Here is a 24,060-nt window from a genome sequence, read left to right as displayed (position 1 = left end):
GTAAACAATAAAGGTCCTATCACGCTTCCCTGCGGTACTCCCGAAATTACCTCTACATCTGCAGATTTTGAACCGTTAAGAATGACATGTTGTGTTCTTTCTTCTAGGAAATCCTGAATCCAATCACAAACCTGGTCCGATATTCCGTAAGCTCGTATTTTTTTCACTAAACGTAAGTGCGGAACCGTATCAAATGCCTTCCTGAAGTCCAGGAATACGGCATCAATCTGCTCGCCAGTGTCTACGGCACTGTGAATTTCTTGGGCAAATAGGGCGAGCTGAGTTTCACATGATCTCTGTTTGCGGAATCCATGTTGGTTATGATGAAGGAGATTTGTATTATCTAAGAACGTCATAATACGAGAACACAAAACATGTTCCATTATTCTACAACAGATTGACGTAAGCGAAATAGGCCTATAATTATTCGCATCTGATTTATTGTGGTTCATACACTGTCTACATTATAATTAAGGAATAAAAAATTCAATTTTAAAGAAAAATTAATTTGGGACTTAATGGGTTAATAGCGTAGTTTCCTCTGTTTAGCTCGCTCCCCACTGTACAGTCCGGGCGTTTTAACCGTTCCGGCAGTTAGTCCGGACGCACGGCGGCAGTCATCGCCCACGGGCAAGTGAAGTCGGCCGGACGTCGGCGACGGCGACGGACCGTCGTTTCCCACTTGTTCGGCAGCCCGTGAACCGGTTGCGTGTTCCACATCGCGTCCACAACAGGGTCACGGCAGTCCCCGGAAAAAGAGCCGGGAATCTCGAGCCAGCCTCCGAGCGCGATGGCTGCGCCCGACGTTCGCGCTGCGTCAGCACGCATTGTCCTGCTCGTCGCCGCCTTTGTCCTGGCCGGGGGCGTCTCGGTCGCTCCCCATCCGTCGCACTCCGCTTCGCCGTCGGAGGACGCACCACCCGCCGAGGCGTCCCGAGTGGCTGCGACGGCGGCCGGTGACGCCGCAGGCGGGGAAGGAGGCGTCGACTGGCGCGAATACGCCGACGCCCTCCGAGGAGTTCTCTGTCCACTGGACGCCAATTTCCTGTCCTGCGTCGAGCGTCGGGTGGTGTGTGAGCTGAAGAGCACCGTTCGAAAACTCAGTAACTTCAGTGACGCTCATCCCTGGTTGAAATATGTCGAAGAGAACATTTCGGACAAAAATACCTCGGATGGTGACGGTTGTGATCCCGAATCACAAGAACGGGGTGCACTCACGTCTGCCAGGGGCACGAGCGAGTCTGTCGTAAATAAAGACGACCCTGGAATCCCGAGTGATACAGCTGCAAGCTCCCAGGACGTCCCGCACAACTCGTCAGAAGGTTATACCACAGGTGAGTTGTAATTTTGAAGTGGTCCTCGTGTACCACATGTTTCCACGATGGTAGTGCAAACTTTCAGAAACGACGGGAAAGTGATAATGCGTCAATCTGAGATAAGGACGTGTGAGTCGGAACTTGTTCACATCTGCCATATTGTTCGTGTATGGCAGCTCTGAGCACATTAAACTAGGCTACAGAGGTTGACAGTCAATACTCACATATCTTGTTTCTTGGCTAGATTCGATTCAACAATTATGTCATTTTCAGTAGCTAGAGGAGAGTAGGAGGTCTGAAGAGTTGAATGATCCTCCTACATAGTGATTCAGCCGTCGGATAAGGTGCAATATAGCTAATTGATAATGACGCGAATTTCGAAGCTGGTCTAGCCAACAAACGATTTATGTCTGGGTTTCTAAACTCCGCCTTTTGCAAAACGCAATGTATTTCTTTTTCTATTTACCCAAACATTTTTTGACACCTATATGTCATCTTTTCTGGGTCTTAGTTTATTTCTGTAAAATATCATACATTGTTCATGGTTGTTTTTTCTACTTTAGACCTAAAACCTGTAACATGTGCAATTTACTTCTTTTGTTTCGATTGCTCGCCTGAAACTACTGTACTTGTGAAAGTGAATTTCTGCAGGTCGGCGTTTTTTATCCTTTTTATTGTTTGAAAGCACGTCATCGGTAAAGTAGTCGTAAAGAATTTGCTTATTTTTGAAAGCCGGCCGGAGTGGCCGAGCGGTTATAGGCGCTTCAGTCTGGAACCGCGTGACCGCTACGGTCGCAGGTTCGAATCCTACCTCGGGCAGGGATGTGTGTGATGTCCTTAGTTTAGGTAGGTTTAAGTAGTTCTAAGTTCTAGGGGACTGATGACCTCAGATTTAAGTCCCATAGTGCTCAGAACCATTTAGTTTTGAAAATACTTTTTCGTAAATGGTGTTCGTCTGTACTTAGGTTTTTCGTCCAGTTGTGCACTTTTGGTGTATGTTCTTTTTCAGCAGCAATTATACATGCCCACATGCCCATTTTACACCCTTTTTTACTTCAGTCTTGCCTATTTTCGCACTATGTTTGCACAAAAACGAGATTTGAATGGTTCAAATGGCTCTGAGCACTATGGGACTCAACTGCTGAGGTCATTAGTCCCCTAGAACTTAGAACTAGTTAAACCTAACTAACCTAAGGACATCACAAACATCCATGCCCGAGGCAGGATTCGAACCTGCGACCGTAGCGGTCTTGCGGTTCCAGACTGCAGCGCCTTTAACCGCACGGCCACTTCGGCCGGCAACGAGATTTGAGAAAAAACTTGTGTCGCCTAAATCGCTGAGAGACCCAATATTATTGTGGCCGCTTAATTATTCATCGTTTGTTTCTGTTCAGTGTGGCACTAATTTTGAATGTTTGGTATAAACGTTTTATGGTGGGTGTGCTGACTTATTTGACCGTGTATGTATGTATGTGTGTTTGTGTGTGTGTGTGTGTGTGTGTGAATCAAGGAGCTTCCAATCTCAGCAAGATGAATATGTGTGTGCAATGACTGTTAAATTCTACAGTCGAATGTGAGTCGAAGGTTACCAAAAAACGCGTTGTGGCACAACTTTTCCAGAGAATTGAGAGAAACAACGGATAAGTGCTTGAATAATGAAATAGATCAATTTTTCACGTACTTAGGTTTTGACTTTGTAGAGTAGGCAAGTGCAACTAGCATAAAGATTTACATTGTGGAGAGCAGCGGGGAGATAGGAAATTCCACGGATCCTCTAACGCAATGAAGTTAGCGCGATATCACTCCTGCATACGAGCTTGACAACTTCAGTTTGTACAACTGTAGTGAGTGTAGTACTTTGCGAAAATTGTGGAGGTAAATATAAATTATTAAAGAAAATCTACCTACCTGGCTCTTTATCGTCTGCCGCAGATTATGAGTGAAATTCACGTTATCACGTTTCCTACCCCACTTTCAACTCACAAAGGGAGGCCACGACGTTAGTATCATAGATTTACTTTAAACTTTGTACATCTTTAGCAGGCCATTAAAACAACATAATGTGCAAGTAGAGGTGCACTACTCTGGCAATTCGGAGAAAATCGCAAGAGACGTTTTACGCGTCTATTATTTGGCTAATGTATCTGTGCGTAGGTGCCGGACGTTAGGGCTCAATGGTGGTTAGACGATTAGCGTTCGAGCTACGTAAGACGAACGTGTTTGAAGCGACGGTTCGACTCCTGCTCAAACTTGATTATTAATCTATTTTTTCCATAACTGGTCATATTATTTATTTTATATAACATTTGAGAGGTAATATAATTAAAAAGAACCACTTGTACTTGCTTGAAGTTTTAGTGAATTTCATGTTATTAGATTACTTACTATTTTTAATTAAACTTAATTATTGGAACAAGCATATTTGTAACTATCGACAAGTAAATGAAGAAACGCATAGAGGTTTCCTGAAAATTTGTGCCTGTCGTGATTTGCGAAATAACATGTAGTCTGGAAAGGCACCCGGAACTACTTTGCACCTTAACGCTTCGAGCTGCAGACACAGAGGTGGGTGCCATTTGGCAGTTAACCTGCGTAGCGGCGAGACGTTGCTAATATCGGAAGAACGAGTAGTGTAGGTGCAAATTTTTTGAATATCACAGAATTTACATTTGTACTACAAAAATGAAGTTGACTACCTGTTTGACATGGGCTTTCCAATCCTGTCCCTTATCCTTGACAATTTAATTAAAGGTAGTAAATAGTCAAATAATATGAAATTCACTACAATTTCAAGAAAAGACACGTGGGTTTTCTTAATTACATCACCTCTAAAATGTCATATAAAATAAGTAATGTGACCAGTGATTAAAAAAGTATAGATGATGGAGTTAATGTTTGCTGGATCCGGTCTCGTCTACGACTCATCTGCGTAGCTCTTACGCTAACCGCTTTTTTTAAATCTCATTTTGTTCGTTGCAGTTGTTCGGGGTGGATGTCACGTGACACCCCTTCAAGTTAATCGTTGATCCATTCTCTCAGCTTTTTTATTACTAAGGGCAGCTAACCCTCCGACCGAACACGCTGAGCTACCGTGCCGGCAGTTACTTCTTGCAATCAGCAACTTCGCACAGATACATCACTTACATAATAGACTCGAAAAACTTCTCTTGCGATTTTCTCGGAATTGCCAGAATAGTGCACCTTTCTACTCGCACATTATGTTGTTTTAATGGCCTACTAAAGGTGTACAAAGTTTGAAGTAAATCTGTGATCCCAACGTTGTGGCCACCCCTTGTCAGTTGTTTCCAGACCAGGGTTCTCTGTCTCATTGAAATCCTTCTGCATCATCCCTTAAAATTTGAACAATCAGTACAGAAACATCCTGTATGGTGTATGAAATAATGAAAACCATAGATTTTTATAATCATTCATCATGAGGTCTACTTAGAATCATTGCAATGAGAAAAATACTACAACCAACCACAATTCCATCGAATGAATTATTTATTTACCCGCAGCTAATTTCGGGTATAAGCTTATTTGCAGGAGGTGGCATACTTTTCTCGTATAATTTACCCTCGTTTTTATAATTGCTATAGGAGATTATCTCCGCCCAGGAACTGGGTGTTGTGTTGTCTTCATCATTATTTCATCCCCATCCTGCGCGCAGTTCGCCCACTGTGGCGTTGAATGTAGTTATACCTGCACCAAGGCGGCCGGACCTGACCCGCAAGGGGCCTCCCGACCAATGACGCCAAACGCTCAATGTTTTTTATACCGTATACTTGAAATAAACTTAGCTGCGCAGATGCTGGGAGCAGACGTAAGCGATCCTTGTGTTAGGGATGGGTAAAAGGGTTGGGTTGTTTTGAGGGAAGAGACCAAACAGCAAGGTCATCGGTCTCTTCGGATTAGGGAAGGACGGGGAAGGAAGTCGGCCGTTCCCTTTGAAAGGAACCATACCGGCATTTGCCTGAAGCGATTTAGGAAAATCACGGAAAACCTAAATCAGGATGGCCGGACGCGGGAGGATGGGTAAAGCCGACCGGTTAAAAACGATACCGGTATTTTAATTCTGAATAACCGGTATTTTCGGTATTTATTTGGTCTCGGTTATATGTGTTTTTTTATTTTTTTACTAATAACCGGGTAAAAATTGGCCTTAGCACCAATGGTATTTTTTTTGCTTTTTGAATAAACTTTTTTTAAAAAACGAGTAATTTTGATTCGTAATATTTCCATTGCTTTGAAGTACTGCGTTATTATAGAAAATGGGGAAAGGGTTCAGTGCTATATCAACAACAATATCGACAGAAACGACCAACAAAGACGTGGCATCAGAATTGGTACTGCATTGCTGAGACAATAATGTACTTTATACCATGTAGCGTAGCGTATTGGAACATGCAGCGTGCGAGACTTTCTCGGCCTGGTCTATATGGTAGTTTCTCGCTCTTGTCGTCGGACATTAGTTGTATTACAGAATGGCAATATCCCTAGTCTGAAAGTATTTTAGAGAGTGCGATACCAATTAAGTACATTATCTCATTTGCTTGAAAAGATTAAGAACGGGTAGAGGCAACGAATTTGAGACACAATATAGGGACAAAACTTAAAACTTAACAATTCATTCATAACTTACCATAAAAATAGAAAGTAGCCGATCTGTTTCTCACGTCCGCATAATACGTCTTTATCTGGTTGTTGCTTTTGAAAACGGACGAATTAACATGAAAAATGGAGTACCTCAGCCTCAGTATTCACCATTTAGCACTGAATATTCGTAATGCCCAAATAGTGGTATGTTCCTCGATTACAGCACGATTTTGACCAAAGTTTAAAAAAAATTAGAATCAGTAGGAAACAGCTGGCGATTTTTAGTAGTATTCAGCCACTCATCACTTCTCGAGAAAACGAGCGAACGGTGAACGGGTTGTCTTCTTTCATTTGGATATTTAATTAAATATTTTGAGTCCATGTATCTTGAAACTGAGGGAGCCAAAATTGTTTCAATCTTTTTTCGATTTCTTCGTATATTACTAGAAATAATAGGAATAAAACCGAAAATCGATTATTTCAGAAGCGGTTTGAATACTCAGGTTAAAGTGGCGTTGAAAAAACACCAAATATAACCGAAAATCGGTTGTTACAGCGATAACCGCCATCCCTACCGTGTGTACAACAAACATTATTCTCGGAGGGCAAAGCATCAGTGTTCAACGAAGTTGTTACTCATTGGAAAAAGTAAATAGTACTTCCGGTAACATGGCCACCAGCAGCCTGCCCGAGAAGTACCGAGTTACTTTACACGTATAGTATGGCAACCGTGCACGGTTTGTTACTGCTCATTTGTTGATCTCTTGCATCTACGACCTCATTTCATCTAAGTTTCTTTACAGACTTCTTGGAAAGGGTGGATAATTGTAGGAAGCTTTCCATGATATGGATTAGTGTATACCCAAGACTGCACGGATAGTCGAACATCACGGAGGGCTGAAAGAGACGGATGATCCAAAATAAACCAATTTTTATACCTGTAACTGCCATTTACTGTATATCACATATGAAAGGTCACTTCATTGCTTACTAATTACTCGCTCTAAACGGAAAATTTAAGAAATTACACTTAAAATAAAATATATTTCGTATCACTTTTTTTTTCAGTTCACTTTCGGAAAACAGTCGTCTGTTCTTTTATGTTTCTGTTATGCATGACGATGGTCATAATTTTCCGGAGAGGCAAAGCATCACATAGTCAAACGAATGGTATCCTGCCTATTCTTGCAATCGATTACTCATTCCAGTGTCTCGGTGAGCGTCATTACGTCTTGCCCTAGGCAGGTTCGAATCCTGCCTCGGGCATGGATGTGTGTGTTGTCCTTAAGTTAGTTAGGTTTAAGTAGTTCTAAGTTCTAGGGGACTTGTGACCACAGATGTTAAGTCCCATAGTGCTCAGAGCCATTTGAACCATTTTTTTAAGCACTCGTGTATGTTTTCGTTACCTATATCATCAAAAGCAGAAATTTGTATTCTAAACGAAAATATTGGCTATAAATAAAACAGAATACCTCAGACTTCGTTTTTCTACTTTTTCGTAAATTGCCGAACTACGCGCTGATAATCCGCAAGCCGCATAATCATCACCTCACTGTAATTACATAGAAGCCAACATCTGCAGTTGAAGAGTTTCTATACTATATGAACAAACGCATAAAACAATGTTTCGGCGTCTCGCGTGTGCTGCATTGAAGAGCGACAGTACTTTTTCTTCTACTCATGTTTCTCATCGCATCCGTCTACTACAACAATAATCAGCATAGCGCATCATTACCACCTTAGGTTTCTCGTTACAGATGTCCAGAGGTACTGTCACTCGTTCAGTCAGCAGACTCTAGAGAGAAAATACCTCATTTTATGTATTTATTTTTGGAGCACAGAAACGCTTCATCTTGGGATATGGGTTCCTGTTCAGATCACATAGCGCCCTCAATTATGTCCAATGAGTTTCTATGATAAATGTAATACACCCAGTAAATCATAAAATGAACACATCATAAGGACTTTCAAAATGGTTCAAATGGTTCTGAGCACTATGCGACTTAACTTCTGAGGTCATCAGTCGCCTAGAACTTAGATCTAATTAAACCTAACTAACCTAAGGACATCACACACATCCATGCCCAAGGCAGGATTCGAACCTGCGACCGTAGCGGTCGCTCGGCTCCATACTGTAGCGCCTAGAACCGCACGGCCACTCCGGCCGGCTAAGGACTTTCAATTGACGTCATTGTGCGTAGTTGGGTGTAACAGAATCCTCATTCTGTGAAATTATGTTTCATTCCCAACACTTAACATCGCTACTAATATGATGTAGCGTCCTCCAGAAATTGCCGGTCGGAGTGGCCGAGCGGTTAAAGGCGCTACAGTCTGGAACCGCACGACCGCTACGGTCGCAGGTTCGAATCCTGCCTCGGGCATGGATGTGAGTGATGTCCTTAGGTTAGTTAGGTTTAAGTAGTTCTAAGTTCTAGGGGACTTATGACCACAGCAGTTGAGTCCCATAGTGCTCAGAGCCATTTGAACCTCCAGAAATTTCCTTCGGTATCTCCACAGTGTTATGCACAGTTTAGAAAATCCCTTGGTAACGAGATTTGCTGTCTTCATTCATGTTTACAAACGGGGATTATAATATTATTTACGTATCAGCACCTCTGTTACTCCACCTGTTGCATTAACAAAATAATGTTTGTTGTTACTGAATGGCTGCTGATAAAAAATTGTCACCAGATTCGTCGGCTGCAAGCAGTACGATTCAACTAGAGAGTCTGTATAGAGGCTCTCTAGGTTCAACATGCGGTCATCGTTAAAGACACGATACGATCACTGCGGCTGGCCATTAATTTCATTCGCTCAAAGAAAGAGAAGCAACTTGTGATAATCAGTAATCACAAACAGATAACGGACAGGAGTTTTTGTTGGCACAGTACTTCTGTTAGTGTCCGTATCTATTACAACTGCTGTTCCTTTCCTAAATGAAATTTACGAGTTATCAATTGTTCAGATGTACAGCATTGAAAAAATGGTTCGAGGAACTAATAACGAAATACGTAATCATGAGAGCATTTAGTAATTTCGTAGACTACTCTCTGGTTTATCTACTACCTGTTTCTTACGTGGTAACCTGACTACTGAAAGAAGTAAGGAATAAATTAATTCTTTTTAAATTTAAAAATCGTGTCTTACGCTTAACAAAGCAGATATTAGAGAGTTTGAGAGACAAGTGCGTGTTTATGGTATGCAAGACATGTTCATTTAAGAAACTGATTATTTTGGCAGAAAAAATGTCGAAATTAAGGCGTGGTAATTGCGTTCAAATCCGCAACGGTATAAGCAAGGTACATAATGTTTAATCTAACTGTGGGAGAGTATTACAATTCACTTTACATTATTGTATATTGCCAGTTTTCTGTTGCAAAAGACATGAAATGTAACTGATACATCATATTTACATTCTTATTAATGGATCTCTCCATTGATAGTTTCGTTATATCAATGATACAACCTGATGTTAAGATATCTTACTTTATATGAAGTTTTCGCTTTCATGGGCAAATAGTCCGTAACACGAAGGCGGCTATGTGCAGTAGGGTCAACCTCTTAATCCAACGATCACGTTGGATATGATGTGTCTTACTTTTTGTAGCACTCCTCCCATATTGACAAGCGATCTCTTAATGTTACATTTAAGTCTTCCTCATTGCAGCAGTAAGTAGCCTACATTAAGGTACTTCTCTTCGATCAGTGTTTGGGTCGTCTGCAGATAGTGGTGACTGCGATTGACTTAACAATGTTGAGCGAGCGAGGTAGCGCAATGGTTAACACACTAGGATCGTGTTCGGGAGCAAAAAATGGTTCAAATGGCTCTGAGCACTATGGGACTCAACTGCTGTGGTCATAAGTCCCCTAGAACTTAGAACTACTTAAACCTAACTAACCTAAGGACATTACACACATCCATGCCCGAGGCAGGATTCGAACCTGCGACCGTAGCGGTCGTGCGGTTCCAGACTGTAGCGCCTTTAACCGCTCGGCCACTCCGGCCGGCGTTCGGGAGCAGAGGGGTTCAAATTTCCGTCTGGCTATCCAGATTAAGCTTTTCTATAATTCCACTGAAACTATTAAAGCAAATTCCAGGATGGTGCCTTTGGAGAACCATGGCCGATTTTCTTTTTCATCCTTCCCCAATTCGAGATTCCGTCCCGTCCCTTATAACATCGTGGCCAACGGCACGCTAAACAGTAATTTTCTGTTCTGATTAGTGTCTAATATCTGGCTCTACAAGCAAACAGAGATATAACAGCAACTAGTGTATCGACGAATTATTAATATGTGTTACCTACCCGGCCAGTTCTCTAAAAAGAGCCACAGAAGACAGAGTTAATCCGTTACGTAAAATGCATGAGTTGTACTCGTGTAACCGCATGGATATTTGCTTCAAAATTACCTTATTTACCTTCCGTTAGTCCAATATAACTGCTGCGAAACAGTCGTAGCAGAACAAAGCAATTGCTTTCATGTACTTACGTTTTCACAAAGGGGGAAATTCGAGATAATAATTTTACCTCGAATCCTTCCTTACTCGGTTTTCCGCAACTATTTTGCCGTCCTTTTCTCTCAGTTCACGCCTTCTAAGGAATACGGCACCTCAATATCTTGAACTATGTGCATAACGTTGATGCCAAAAATCATAATTATAGTAATATAAAAATTATAACTGCAAAACTATAATAGGAGAATAAGTTTGCCTTAATCTATAACCGAGTTAGTATACCGACGTCGACAATTCAGTCTGATTGTTCTGATATTTATCTTGTATTTAACATGACTTAGAACCCCTAAATACCTTTATGTATGCTGAAGTGTAAGTTCTTACTTCCATCTCGACCTAAACCGTTCACACGAAGGTGGGAGAAGTCATAGTCATAGTACGTACTGTAGAACCGGATGTACAAAAGCACTGTTATCTGTAAAACTGCTCACTTTCTTCATATTCATAAGAAACCGCAGTTGCATATATCTCGTAGAAACCCTCATAAATTACGGAAAAACAAGTGACGTCAATAACAGTTCTAAGAAAACTTGACTTTTTTGCATTTTTTACCTGAAATCCGACATAGTTTATTTAAAAAATGACAAAATGGTTGCTGTCGCGCTGTAAAATGAAACAAAATCCCTCCAAACATCAACCAAGACAACACAGTGAACTTCGCGACCTATTAATTAGTATGTGGTTCTACAATGCTGCTGCAGCCGTAGCTCCGTCGAGCAATTTGCAGAGCTTGTAGTGTTCGTGCAGGAAGGAGAAGGGGGGCTGGTCATTGACTGGATTCGTTTAACGGTGCAGCGATGTTGCTCACCGCTTGATTTGTTCCTCTATTGACAGTTGTGATGCACTCAGTGTTGACCGGAACTGTCACCATAGAGAATAATTTTTTCTCCATGCTCTCATCTAAATTGCGTAGGGCGACAATCCAAGACGTCATTCCCATGTCTCCGAGCAGTCATCATCCCGCGCGGGCGGAGTCCTGTTTCTGGCACAAAGAAGGTAAAAACACATGCAACCAATAACCGCTCCATTGTAACTATTCCAGATATATGAAAGCATATCCATGGTTATTTCGCTCTACTTTATGATTTTGGATAAGAAATTTTTTGGAAATTTGTGATAAGTTCCTATGGTACCAAAGTGCTGAGATCATCGGTCCCTAGGCTTACACACTCCTTAATCTAACTTAAACTAAGTTATGATAAGGACAACACACACACACCAATGCCCGAGTGAGGACTCGAAACTCCGACGGGGGGAACCGCGCGAACAGTGCGCCTTGCCCTATACCGCGCGGCTGGATAAGCAGCAACGATATTCATGCCATTCTCTCTGGGCATACGCGTCACTTCCGTTAAAAAGTCGTGCTTCTTACAAGTTACAAAAACAGCTCACAGTCAGTTGCGCGGGCCACTTTTGTTTCTTCGAGCACTCACCCTAGCAAAAATTTATGATCAACAATGACCAATTTAACTCGTTTTCACCATCAGTTTAAGAAATACGGATGGACGAACACTGTGCCATATTACAGCACCAGCCAGAGACTGCACTCTGCTGCATTTCTTCGGACAAATAGTGTTTGGTGCAAATTACCACCATTTTCTCTCACCAAGGCAGTACATAAACACTCTAAAACACGAAAGCCGTGATACTGATGGTGTCGATATTTCGTCGTTGAATTTGTCACGTAGCTAGAATTGATTTATTCCTTCGTGCATTTTAGCTACACACACTTGTGGTGTTGTGTCTCAAAAATAAATTTTTGGTATAAGTGGCTGTGATGAGTGGGTGTACCGTTGTTGACCAGAAAAGGAGACGATTATCATATGGTTACAGAATATAAACTGTTAGCGATTAAAACTGCAACACCAGGATGGCTAGCACATAATGAAATTTTATGAAGGGCATCCAATAAGTAATGCAACACATTTTTAAGCCAATTTCGGCTGAAAAAATGCAGAATTAGTTGTGTGACATGTTGGAAAATTCCCGCTTCAGCTCCTATAGTTCTACGAAGTTCCGATAGGTGGCAGCGCTATACGTAGACTTTAGAATGGCGTCTGTAACGGAGGTATGTTCCAAGCACAGAGCTATCGTTGCATTTCTTTTGGACCAAACCAGGCGCTTGCAGAACGCCTACCAAGACCTGATAGTGAACAAAAGCACAGTGAGTCGTTGAGCAAGGCGTCTGTCATCGCAACAACTTCGCCAAACGTGTCCCGCCTCCCGCGTGTCGCCCGGCCGCACACAGCTGTGACTTCTGCTGTGTTGGAACGTGCGGAGCTCTCATTCGAGGTTATCGACTTATCACAAACACCTCGCTGCTCAACTGGACGTTTCTGTTTGTAGTGGTGACATACTCGTCCACCAGATGGGGTCCTCAAAGGTGTTTGTCTGCTGTGTTCCTCGCCGCCTAACGGAAGACTTCCAGAAGTTTGACTTAATGAAGGATGCACCCTGCTGGGAGCAGTACGTGGATGATGGGGACGTTATTGCTACAACAAGACGTTGGCTCCGACTTCGTCCAGTAGAGTGGTACCATGCAGGCATACAAGGCCCTCCCAGTAAGGTGGCGTCAGGCCGTCACATTGAACGGCGATCATGTTGAAATATAGGGTTTCATAGCCAAAAGAGTGAGGAATAGCATTATAATATTATGTACTGCAATCCTGAATAAAACGAACCTGCTTTCAGAAAAAAAGTGTTGTATTACTAACTGAACGTCCTTCGTACTTATCGTGGGTAGTCACTACACACTGAGGTGATGAATGTCTTGGTACACCTCCTCATGTCGTGTCGGACATCCTTTTGATCGTCGTAGTGCAGCAGCTCGACTTGGCATGGACTGAACAGGTCGTTGGAAGTCCCCTAATGAAATAATGAGCCAAGCTGCCTCTATAGCTGTTCATAATTGCGAAAGTGTTACCGGTGCAGGATTTTGTGCACAGACTGATCTCCCTCTTATGTCTGATAAATGCTCGATGAGATTCATATCGCGCGATCTGGGCGGCCAAATAATTCGCTCGAATTGTCCAGAATGTTGTCCACACCAGTCAAATGGTTTAAATGGCTCTGAGCACTATGCGACTTAACTTCTGAGGTCATCAGTCGCCTAGAACTTAGACCTAATTAAACCTAACTAACCTAAGGACATCACACACATCCACGCCCGAGGCAGGATTCGAACCTGCAACCGTAGCGGTCACGCGGTTCCAGACTGAAGCGCCTTTAACTGCACGGCCACACCGGCCGGCCCCACACCAGTCGCTAACAGTTGTGACCTGATGACATGGCGCATTGTCATCCATAAAAATTCCATCGTTTTTTAGGAACATGAAGTCCATGAATGTCGGCAAATGGTTTCCAAGTACCTGTACGTAAGCATTTTCAGTCAATGATCGGTTCAGTTGGACCAAATCAAATGGTTCAAATGGCTCTGAGCACTATGGGACTTAACTTCTGAGGTCACCAGTCCCCTAGAACTTAGAAATACTTAAACCTAACTAATCTAAGGACACCACACACATCCATGCCCGAGGCAGGATTCGAACCTGCACCATAGCGGTCGCGCGGCTCCAGACTGTAGCGCCTAGAACCGCTCGACTGAAATGAGGACTTATCTGACCAGGCCATGGTTTCGCAGTCATCTAGGGTCCAACTGACATGGTCATGACCTCAGGAGGGGCGCTGCAGGCGATGTCGTTCTGTCAGCAAAGGCACTCGCGTCGATCGTCTTCTACCATAGCCCATACTGCGTCATTTCTTCGGACTGTCCTAACGGATACGTTCTCGTACGTCCCACATTGATTTCAGCGCTCATTTCGCCCAGTGTTACTTATCTGTTAGCACTAACAACTCTACGCAAACGCCGCTGCTCTCGGTTGTTAGGTGAAAGCCGTCGGCCAATGCGTTATCCGTGGTGAGAAGTAATGGCTGAAATTTGGTATTCAGGGTATAGTCTTGACACTGTGGATCTCGGAATACTGAATTCGCTAACGATTTCCGAAATGTATTGTCCCAAGCGTCTAGTTCCAATTACCATTCCATGTTCAAAGTCTGTTAATTCCCGTCATGCGGCCATAATCAAGCTGGAAACCTTTTCACAAAAATTGCCTGAGTACAAAAGACAGCTCTGTCAATACACTGCCCTTTTACACCTTGTGTACGCGATACTACCGCCATCTGTATGTGTGCAATCGCTACCCCATAGCTTTTGTCAGCTCAGTGTATAACGAAGATTATAGGAGGGTTTGGAGGGTGTGAAATTTAAATATTTTAATCATGCTGGGCATCGAGTCGGACTGAGCTTTGATGACAGATACAGGTACGTCATTCCATGCTGCTTCAGCTCTATGCCACAGTTCATCAATCTCAGTGAGTGAGAGATTTGCAAGAGGTGCTTCCCAGGCCAAAAAACGAACACTTTTCGTGTCGAGACAACACAGGCAACAATCGGTCTTCAGTTATCTTATTAAAAGAGGACGTCATGGGGACATCGAAGACGGGGCACAGGCACCAGTGTTAACAAGTCAGAAACGAAAGGCTGATGTCCAAATTACCCGTGTTGTGAACCAGATATGATCGTATTATGTACCCAGTGGAAAGTCATATGATCGCGTAAGGTGCTGAGTCCATATGATTATGACAAATGTAATCTGATTACAGTTGTTCAGTGGCTAGTCCCGGCGGAGGTTTGAGTCATCCCTTGGGCATGGGTACGTGTGTTTTTCCTTAGGATGATTTAGGTTAAGTAGTGTGTAAGCTTAGGGACTGATGACCTTAGCAGTTTAGTCCATACGACTTCACACACATTTTTTGAAGAGTTGTTCACATCGGAGGTTCCACATACAAACATGTCCACCCTGGTGCTGTATGTAAAACCTTAGCTATCTTGAAAAGACAACGTGGTAAAGCTCCAATGGCCAGTGTTTTCAGTGCCTGCACCAGTGTTGGTGTGCATCTGTCTGCTGCCATTTCTCGGTTCAGTGTACGTAGCGTAGTGTGGGTGTACGATCATGCACAGTCAAGCAAACAATGTGTATGTCCTCTCGCGTGCTAGGCGTGTGTGGCCGTTGAGATTCTTCCTGGCGTTGAATATTACCCTGGACAAGTCATCGACACCATAAAAAATGGCTCTGAGCACTATGGGACTTAACTGCTGAGGTCATGAGTCCCCTAGAACTTAGAACTACTTAAATCTAACTAACCTAAGGACATCACACACATCCATGCCCGAGGCAGGATTCGAACCTGTGACCGTAGCGGTTGCGCGGTTCCAGACTGAAGTGCCTAGAACCACTCAGTCACATCGGCCGGCTCATCGAACGCATATGCGTAATCTTTACTTATAACAGAACTAGCTCAGCACCCGCTCGCATTTGCGTAATAATTATCAAAAATAATTTAATAAACATATATTAGACCTAGTGAAAAAGTAATGTGTTAAAGATACGTTTGTTTTTCTACGCAGTTCTGATAAGGCCGATTTGCCTTGATGACAGTTAAATACATGGGCGTACCCAGCGAGGGGCAGCCCTCCCCCCCCCCCCCCCCCTCTAGAAGATATTCGCAGTTTTTCACTAGTTTACCGTTTTATTTAATAAGAAATGCTGCATGTTTTCTCGGATTGTACAAGTGCATTCTTGTATTTAAAATGTTTATTAAAAGCAGTTTTTCACTGGTTTACTGTTTTATTTAATAAGAAGTGAGAAGTGCTGTATGTTGTCTCAACTCCTTGTTTCCTGAGACTAGTATGACCTGCCCCCCCACACCCCTCCCCTTCCAGTTCAGATCCTGGGTACGCACTTGGTTAAATATCTTTCTTTGGTTTAGTTCAGAAATTGCAACACATTCCAAGCTATTCACGCTAATGAAAGCCATACAAACAAGGGAATAATTTCAATAAAATGATTTAAAAGTCAGTATTACTCATGTTCTTAACAGTGTCCGGACTGGAACGTTTTTGTGTGGCTACTTACAGGTCGCCATTGGTCTTCCAAAATATTAAAAATACTTCATACCCCCACGTCTAGTCCCCCCCCCCCCCCCTCCCACAAACTATCACATGGGCGCCCTTGCATAGAAGCATAGTCGTTTCCAAATGTGTTTCTAATCATAAAGCGAATCTGGTAGGTCGAGTCGGAGGTTTTTGTTAATCCTGCCTTTTGAGGTCTTGTGGTGATATTTCAACAGCAACTTTATTTCCCACCGAGAAGTCAAACATAAATTTTGAGATTTGGCTTAAAAATGTTTTGATGTAATAAAATATTTTCATCCAGTATTTGGCCCCCTTAGGTGTCGAATTTCCAGAAACACTGAAACATTTATTTTTTTATTTCTAATCGAGAAGCCAAATACAATTTTTCATTTTTAGCTTAAAAATGCTCTCATAATCAACTCTTTCCATAAAACTTCCTGGCAGAGCTGTGAGGATGGGGCGTGAGTCGTGCTTGGGTAGCTCAGTTGGTAGAGCACTTGCCTGCGAAAGGCAAAGGTCCTGAGTTAGAGTCTCGGTCTAGCATACAGTTTTAATCTGCCAGGAAGTTTCATATCAGCGCACACTCCACTGTAGAGTGAAAATTTCATTCTCTTTCCATAAAATTTCCATCCCCTATTTCACTCCCATAGGGATAGAATTTCCAAAAGCACTGAAACACACATTTGTTTGTTCCGAACTGAGAAGCCATTTAGATGTTCACTGAGCTGTGTAGCTGATCATTCAAAATAAATGACAACTATGCTGCAGACTACCTATCTACACTTTTCAGCTACTAAAACCCAAGATTACGACTCTTAAATACAAAAATGTGCAAGGAATTGAAGAACTAAAGTAAGAAAAAACACAGAAAAAGGTGAATATGTAACTTGCTTCGCTGCTGATGTGTCAGAGGGGGCATCTGGGCCCTGGTTGATAAATATGTATATAATACACATAAGAAAAGAAGACTACGACTACTATTTAATTCTGTCCCCATTTTCATGATAGTTGCTTTATTTTATCCATTGAAATGTAACTTTTTCCCTTGAAAAAACTTTGGTATCGCTATTTGTAAAGTGTGGCCCATAGTGACTGATGTTTCATCTTCCTCAGATAACAGTTTAGTTTTTTATTCTTAATCTGGTCTAGGAGAAACAAGAAGAAGAGAAAACAAATTTAATTTGTTTTGTACATAATGATCCTGTTATTTTGATAAATGTATTACTTTATGTGATATGTAACTTAATCTCATCAGATGTTTCCCTAATTTCATGAATAACAGACTATTTCAGTACTTAAAAATGGCTACAAGGCTCAATTGTTTTATACAACACTGTTGCAATAAATGTTGCTTAGTTGAGATTGTTACAGCAGAGGATGAACTTCAGTGCAATAGTAACTTGCAAAGTGTATGCTCACTATGCTCACTTGTGAAAAGTAAACTATTTTGGAGCATATTTATCACTGTGGAACATTTCAATAATGACATGTCACGTGGACTATTTCCCTCCACTTTCAGGTGAGATACAACAGCTCAACTGTTTGACACTTGAAGCCAGGGAAGAAGATGGCTGGTATGACCAGAATAGCTGTACCAAAAACCATAGTTTGAAATATGCTCTTCTTATCCAGAAAATATTGTTCAGAATAATGGGAACTTTTTATGTAACATGAAAGAGAACTCCTGGTAAATCACTAAGATGACAAAAGTCATGCAGTAGTGATAGACACATATATAGTTCATGGTAGTATTCCATGTACAAGGTATAAAAGGGCAATGCAATGGTGGAGCTGTCATTTGTACTCAGGTGGTTCATGTGGAAAGGTTTCCAATGTGATTATGGGTACATGACAGGACTCAACAAACTTTGAATACGGAACAATAGTTGGCGCTAGATGCATGAGACATTCCGTTTTGGAAATCTTTAGGGAATTAAATATTCCACAATTCACAGTGTCAAAAGTGTGCCAAAAATACCACACTTCAGGCATTGTCTCTCACCACAAACAATGCAGTTGCCAACGGCTTACACTCAATGACCGAAAGCAGTGGCATTTGCATATCTTAGTCTGTTGTGTCTAGGAATCCTGGATACTCAGTTCGCCAGACAAACAATCAAACAATTTATATTAATGAGTTTTATTAGAAAAAGACAATTACAGACACTTAACTCTGGCAGTTACACAGATGTGTGGCAAGCAAAGGGCAACATATGAAATAATCAGTCTTTGCAGTGACTGCTGATCTCTAACTGACTAAAGTCTCTCCTGAACTGCTATCAAAGTGCCTAACATTGACGCTGCTATCCAAGTGGGCCCAACCAGTCGGATGTGGTGCTTATGTACTCGTCAACTAGGGGCCACTGCTGTTGCATTGTCATCCTGGAGGGGAGGTCAGTGAGTGTGCGATTGGCTGACTTCTTCTCATAACTTTCTCTTCCCTGCTGTTCCCAATTGGCATGCCAGCACTTGAATTTACCCTGTAATATAGTCATTGGTAATAGGCAAGCAGCACTGTGTGAAATAACCACAGAAATCAATGTGGGACACATGACAAACATATCCATCAGGACAGTGGAGCAAAATTTGGCATTAATGGGCTTTATCAGCAGTTGACCGATGCAAGTGGCTTTTCAAACACCGTGATATCACCTGCATTGCCTCTCCTGGGCTCGTGACCATATCAGTTGGACCCTAGATGACTGGAAAACTATGGTCTGATCAGATGAGTCCTGATTTTGGTTGGTAAGAGCTGATGGTAGGTTTCAAATGTGGTGCAGACCCCATGAAGCCATGGGCCCAATTTGACAACAAGGCAAAGTGCAAGCTGGTGGTAGCTCCATAGTGGTGCGGGCCTTGTAGACCATTTGCAGTCATTCAAGTTCCCAAAGAAAAATGGAATCTTTGTGAATAGCAATGCACCATATCATTGGGCCGTAACTATTCATGACTGATTTAAAGAACACTCTGGATAATTCAAGTGAATGGTTTGGCCACCCAGATTGCCTACCATAAATTCCATCAAACATTTATGGGACATAATCGAGAGGTCAGGTCATGCAAGAAATCCAGCAATGGCAACATCTTCAGAATTATGGATGGCTATGGATCCAGCATGACTCAGTATTTCTGCACTGGCTTCCAGAGACTTTTTGAAACCATATCACCTCAAGTTGCTGCACTGCACCAGGCAAAACGAGATCAGACATGATATTAGGAAGTATCCCCTGACTTCTGTCATCTCAGTGTATGCAATCATTATTCGCCAACAGGGACTTACTGACAGATGGAATGCAACTTTTTTTTTTTTTTTTTTTTTGCGCATAGGATCATCCTGGAGACCTGATTTTGCCAAAGTCCTCTGGCCATTTCACATGTCCTATAATTATCTTAAATATCTGACAGTTTCAGCAACTACTGAAATATGTTTGGAGAACTTGCCATGGTTCCTGACTACTTTCCATTACCCCATTTATAAAATTTTGAGACTTTTCTAATTTTTAAAGTTATATTACCTTCATTCTATATATTCAAATAGGATACAATATGTATAGAAATGGTGCAGGAGAAATCTCAGATCTGTGTCGTGTACCATCACATTGCTAGCAACTGCAGAAAAGAATATGTTATAGAAGTCTTCTTGTTATAAATCTCAATGTACTTATCACCTGTGTCATGACCATATTCACCTTATATGAACAATTTTCAAAAATAAAACATTCATCCCTTGATGAAAATTTTGTTGTATCACCAAATAACTGTTATATAATTTGTGAGTTTTATACTGAAACAAGAATTAAAAATATCTACAAAATTTTCAGTCTACATGCAGTTTGTACATCATGAAAAGTAAGTTTGAAACAACAATAAAAAATATACAAATTTAGTAAACAGTTACTACATAGCAAAAAAATTGATTGACTGTAGGTCCTACACATTTTATGGAACATTTAAAATGGGCATGGAATGTAGCTATATGTCACTGTTCGGGTCACAGCATATCATTATCACACATCACACCTGACTGATCACCATGATAACACACACATCACAAGAGATAGGCTTGTTCTTCTTTGTCTAGAATTTCACATTGGTTCTTCAGTGATTTTTTAAAAATTGTGTCATGTGGTAAAATTACCGCTATTTACATTTCATCTTTACATAAAGCAATACTGGCAATACATTGATATTCATTTTATGAGCCTACAATTTTCCAAGATTTTTTCTGAATCTTGATCCTTTTGAAAGGAAAAATCAAAGTAGGTATAAGAATAATTAACCATAATATCTCCTGTCTTAGAAATACTTTTCGTATACCCTGAATACAGCATCATGGGAACAGCAGTCAGAAAATAGATCTGCAATGAAACTGAAGAGAAGCTGTTTGTCATTAGCACAGAAATATGGGAAAAGACCTTGGGTGTTTTGTTAGAACTGTTGGCAATTTTGTATTTTGTTGCTTTGAGCCAGTATTAGTAAAAACCTTCCACCAGCCGATAACCCACTTTGTCTACTACGTTATCCATAGACAATGTGAAAAAGACCATGTAAACTAATTAATTTTATTATTTCCAGAGACAATACCAAGAACAATGAAGATGAGTATGATGATGCCAATGATGTTGCTAGGTCCAATGATGATGCTTGGCTTCCTACCATTTCAACTGGCTAATTTGAAAGGCATGGTGATGATGGCCATGATGCTTAGCAACATGGCACTTATGTCAGCCATCATGACGACAATAAGAAATGTGGTTTTTGGAAGGCGCCCTGGACCGCATGTGGTTTACAAAAATTATGGGTATGCAAATGAACAGAAACAGAAGTGGATTCCCCATCAACCAACAGTGTTCCATCATGGATAACATGAGAACTTTATAGGCAATCACTACATCAGATATACTGTTTGAAGTTTACTTGTGTTTTTTTTTTTACTATTTTAATGACTTGCAATGAAGGGAATACCAAAAAGATTACATATTCTTCAGTTCACCATCATCTATTTATTTTCATTGATAATCATATCTGTGGGGAGTGAAATGAGTGTTGAACTGATTGACAACTGAGTACAATTTTCAACAATAAATAAATTATTGTATAATTTTATTGTGCTTAGCACAATTGTAAGTTATGTAAAATATATAAACTGAGACACTGTACTAAATTATACAAACAGTTATTCTGATACCATACTTATCATGTAAATTTCTTGAGGTCAGGAAGGGAAACCTTTTGAAAATAAATAAAAATATTTGTGTCTGTGTGTGTGTGTGTGTGTGTGTGTGTGTGTGTGTGTGTGTGTGTGTGTGTGTGTGTGTTAAACTGCGGTTTAACAACAACATTTAGAAAATGCTGAGGGAATGGAGATTGTTGCACTCTCAGTTCTAAAAAGAATGCAGAAATGTCCATAGGTAAAATTCAGTACAAACTTGTGTGGCTATTAAGAGATCAATGCACAAAGCATACAACACCAGGGCCCGATGACCTCAGCAGTCTGGTCCCATTGGAGCTTACCACCACCGTACAACACCTTACAATATCATCCATTAATGAAAGACGTTGCTGAGAACCCAAGAAAATTCTGATCCTACATAAAACTGTTGATTGAATCAAAGTCTTCTATTCAGTCACTCATTGACCAGTCTGGTGTTCAAATAGAAGACAGCAAAAGGAAAGCTGAAATTTTAAATAACTGAGATTCTCCTTTCCTCACATGATATCATGTGAACCATGGATGAAGAGAAACAGGGAGAATCCATACTCCTAGCTGTCTAGAAAATGTTTGACACAGTGCCCCACAACAGACCATTAACAGAAGTTTGAGTATATGGACCAGGTTCTCAGATATGTGAATGTCTCAATGGTCTTTTAAGTAATAGAATGCAGTACATTGTCCTGGATGGCAAATGTTCATCAGAGACATGGATATCATCAGGAGTGCCCCAGGGAAGTGTGATATGACTGCTTTTGTCCTCTATTCACATAAGCAATGTCCATTGTGACAGACAGGGCGAGCAGCAGTGTGCAATCCATTCTTGAGCACTGTTAGAGTATTTGGGGTCCTCCAACAGCTTGAATTAAAGTGAGATATTGAAGCAGTTCAGAGGCATGCCGCTAGATTTGCTACTGGTTCGTTCAATTAACACACGAGTGTTACAGAACTGCTCCATGTACTCAGATGGGAAATGGGAATCCCTGCAGGGAGAAAGATATTTTTATTTTTTTGAAACACTATTGAGAAAGTTTATAGACTCTGAATTTGTGACAGACGGCTTAATGATTCTAGTACAACCAACACACATCTCGTGTAAAGACCATGAAGATAAGACAATAGAAATTTAGAGCTGTACAGAGGCACATAGACAGTTCATCTTTCCTTACTTCACTTGTGAGTGGAAAAGGAAAGGGAATGACTAGCAGTGATATAAGGTCTCTCCTGCCTACATTATATGGTGGCATGCTGTGTATGGATGTAGATGTAGATCATATTGTAGGCATGAACTGCAGTCCATCTTTCTTGTTACCAACACTGAATATTGAAAGAACATTTTGCAGGCTCACTCTTCTACTACAGACCTTACACACCCTTTGCTTGCCTATACTAATAGATTTCTTCTTCATACAGGTGAGCAATATGAATTCTACATTTTTTTCGAAGGTAGACAGTATTGTTCACTGGGATATGATATAGTACAACTGCCAACTACACATGATATTTTGAAAAGGAATTTCTCCCTCACTCTAAAGTTGAAGGAAGTGTTATAGAGAGGTTGCTTATCACAACAGTGGCTATATTTGTTGACTTTTCCTGTCCACATTGCTATGAACTTTTTGAACACTTTATACCTGTGGAAGAGCACAAAGTTCACATATAATTTCTTCACTCTCCATGTTTGATCACTAACAACACTGACAGAGAATTACATAAAACAGGAACACCACATTAAACATAAGAAAGCACTTACAAAAAATTACATCTACTCATATGAGAAGTCAAAAAATTAACCTCTGAGTGATTTTCAATCAAAGGGTTAGGCACAGATTATGAATAATGTGAATAGTAAATAATGAAAACAGAAATGATCTCTTGTTCTACATGTCAGAAGATTTCAATATTAAAATCTCCCCTCTTAACTTCGTTTCTTTTGTAGACCTATAATTATCAAGAAGTGCTCCTGATGCAGTCCAAAATGTTACATCTTCCTCAGTGTGACTTCTGTTAATTCAGTTACATTTTTCATTTGACTAAAAAGTTGAGCAAAATTAAATGACAGGTAAGGACACATATCTAATAGCATCTCCAAAAGTAACTCTCTGAAGGTGATAGCTTGCAACTTTTTGTTTACCTTCTTTAATTACATTGTGTTTGACTATTAATTGTTAAATTTGATTATGAGTGATAAATGTGGGACTGTATGTGGTTCATGCACAATGGATCATGGTATGAGTTTTGTAGTTAGTAGCTCCATTAGGGCGAATGCAGTAAGGAATTAGGTGGTGACCTGGACAAGATAGACTTCTTGACTTTTAATGGCAACATGTACACTATTGAACCAAACGTCTGTTATGATTTGCCACACTTTAATAGTGCTATAAAACTGATTAATGCGAGGTTGGCAATAGCAATGGTGGAAAGTGACTTTGGGCATGTTGCTCTAGTA

The 24,060-nt window shown here is 41.0% G+C and overlaps 1 protein-coding gene across 1 annotated transcript; it reads left to right on the top strand.

Annotated features, from left to right (window-relative positions):
• Nucleotides 1–790: 790 nt before the first annotated feature.
• On the top strand, nt 791–21,460 carry LOC124555924. The gene is made up of 2 exons (XM_047129978.1): nt 791–1,334; nt 20,975–21,460. The coding sequence occupies exons 1-2, from the start codon at nt 791–793 to the stop codon at nt 21,262–21,264; spliced, it is 834 nt and encodes a 277-aa protein (XP_046985934.1). The 3' UTR covers nt 21,265–21,460.
• Nucleotides 21,461–24,060: the final 2,600 nt, after the last annotated feature.

This window comes from Schistocerca americana, chromosome X (genome assembly GCF_021461395.2).
Source record: "Schistocerca americana isolate TAMUIC-IGC-003095 chromosome X, iqSchAmer2.1, whole genome shotgun sequence".
Lineage (NCBI taxonomy): Eukaryota > Metazoa > Arthropoda > Insecta > Orthoptera > Acrididae > Schistocerca > Schistocerca americana.
The sequence above is the reverse complement of the archived record's forward strand: the minus strand, read 5'-3'. Positions and strand labels throughout refer to the sequence as shown.

Coding starts and splice junctions, on each gene's coding strand:
- LOC124555924 (XM_047129978.1), top strand. CDS start 791: ATGGCTGCGCCCGACGTTCGCGCTGCGTCAGCACGCATTGTCCTGCTC. Junction 1,335..20,974: donor GTCAGAAGGTTATACCACAG/GTGAGTTGTAAT, acceptor TATTATTTCCAG/AGACAATACCAAGAACAATG.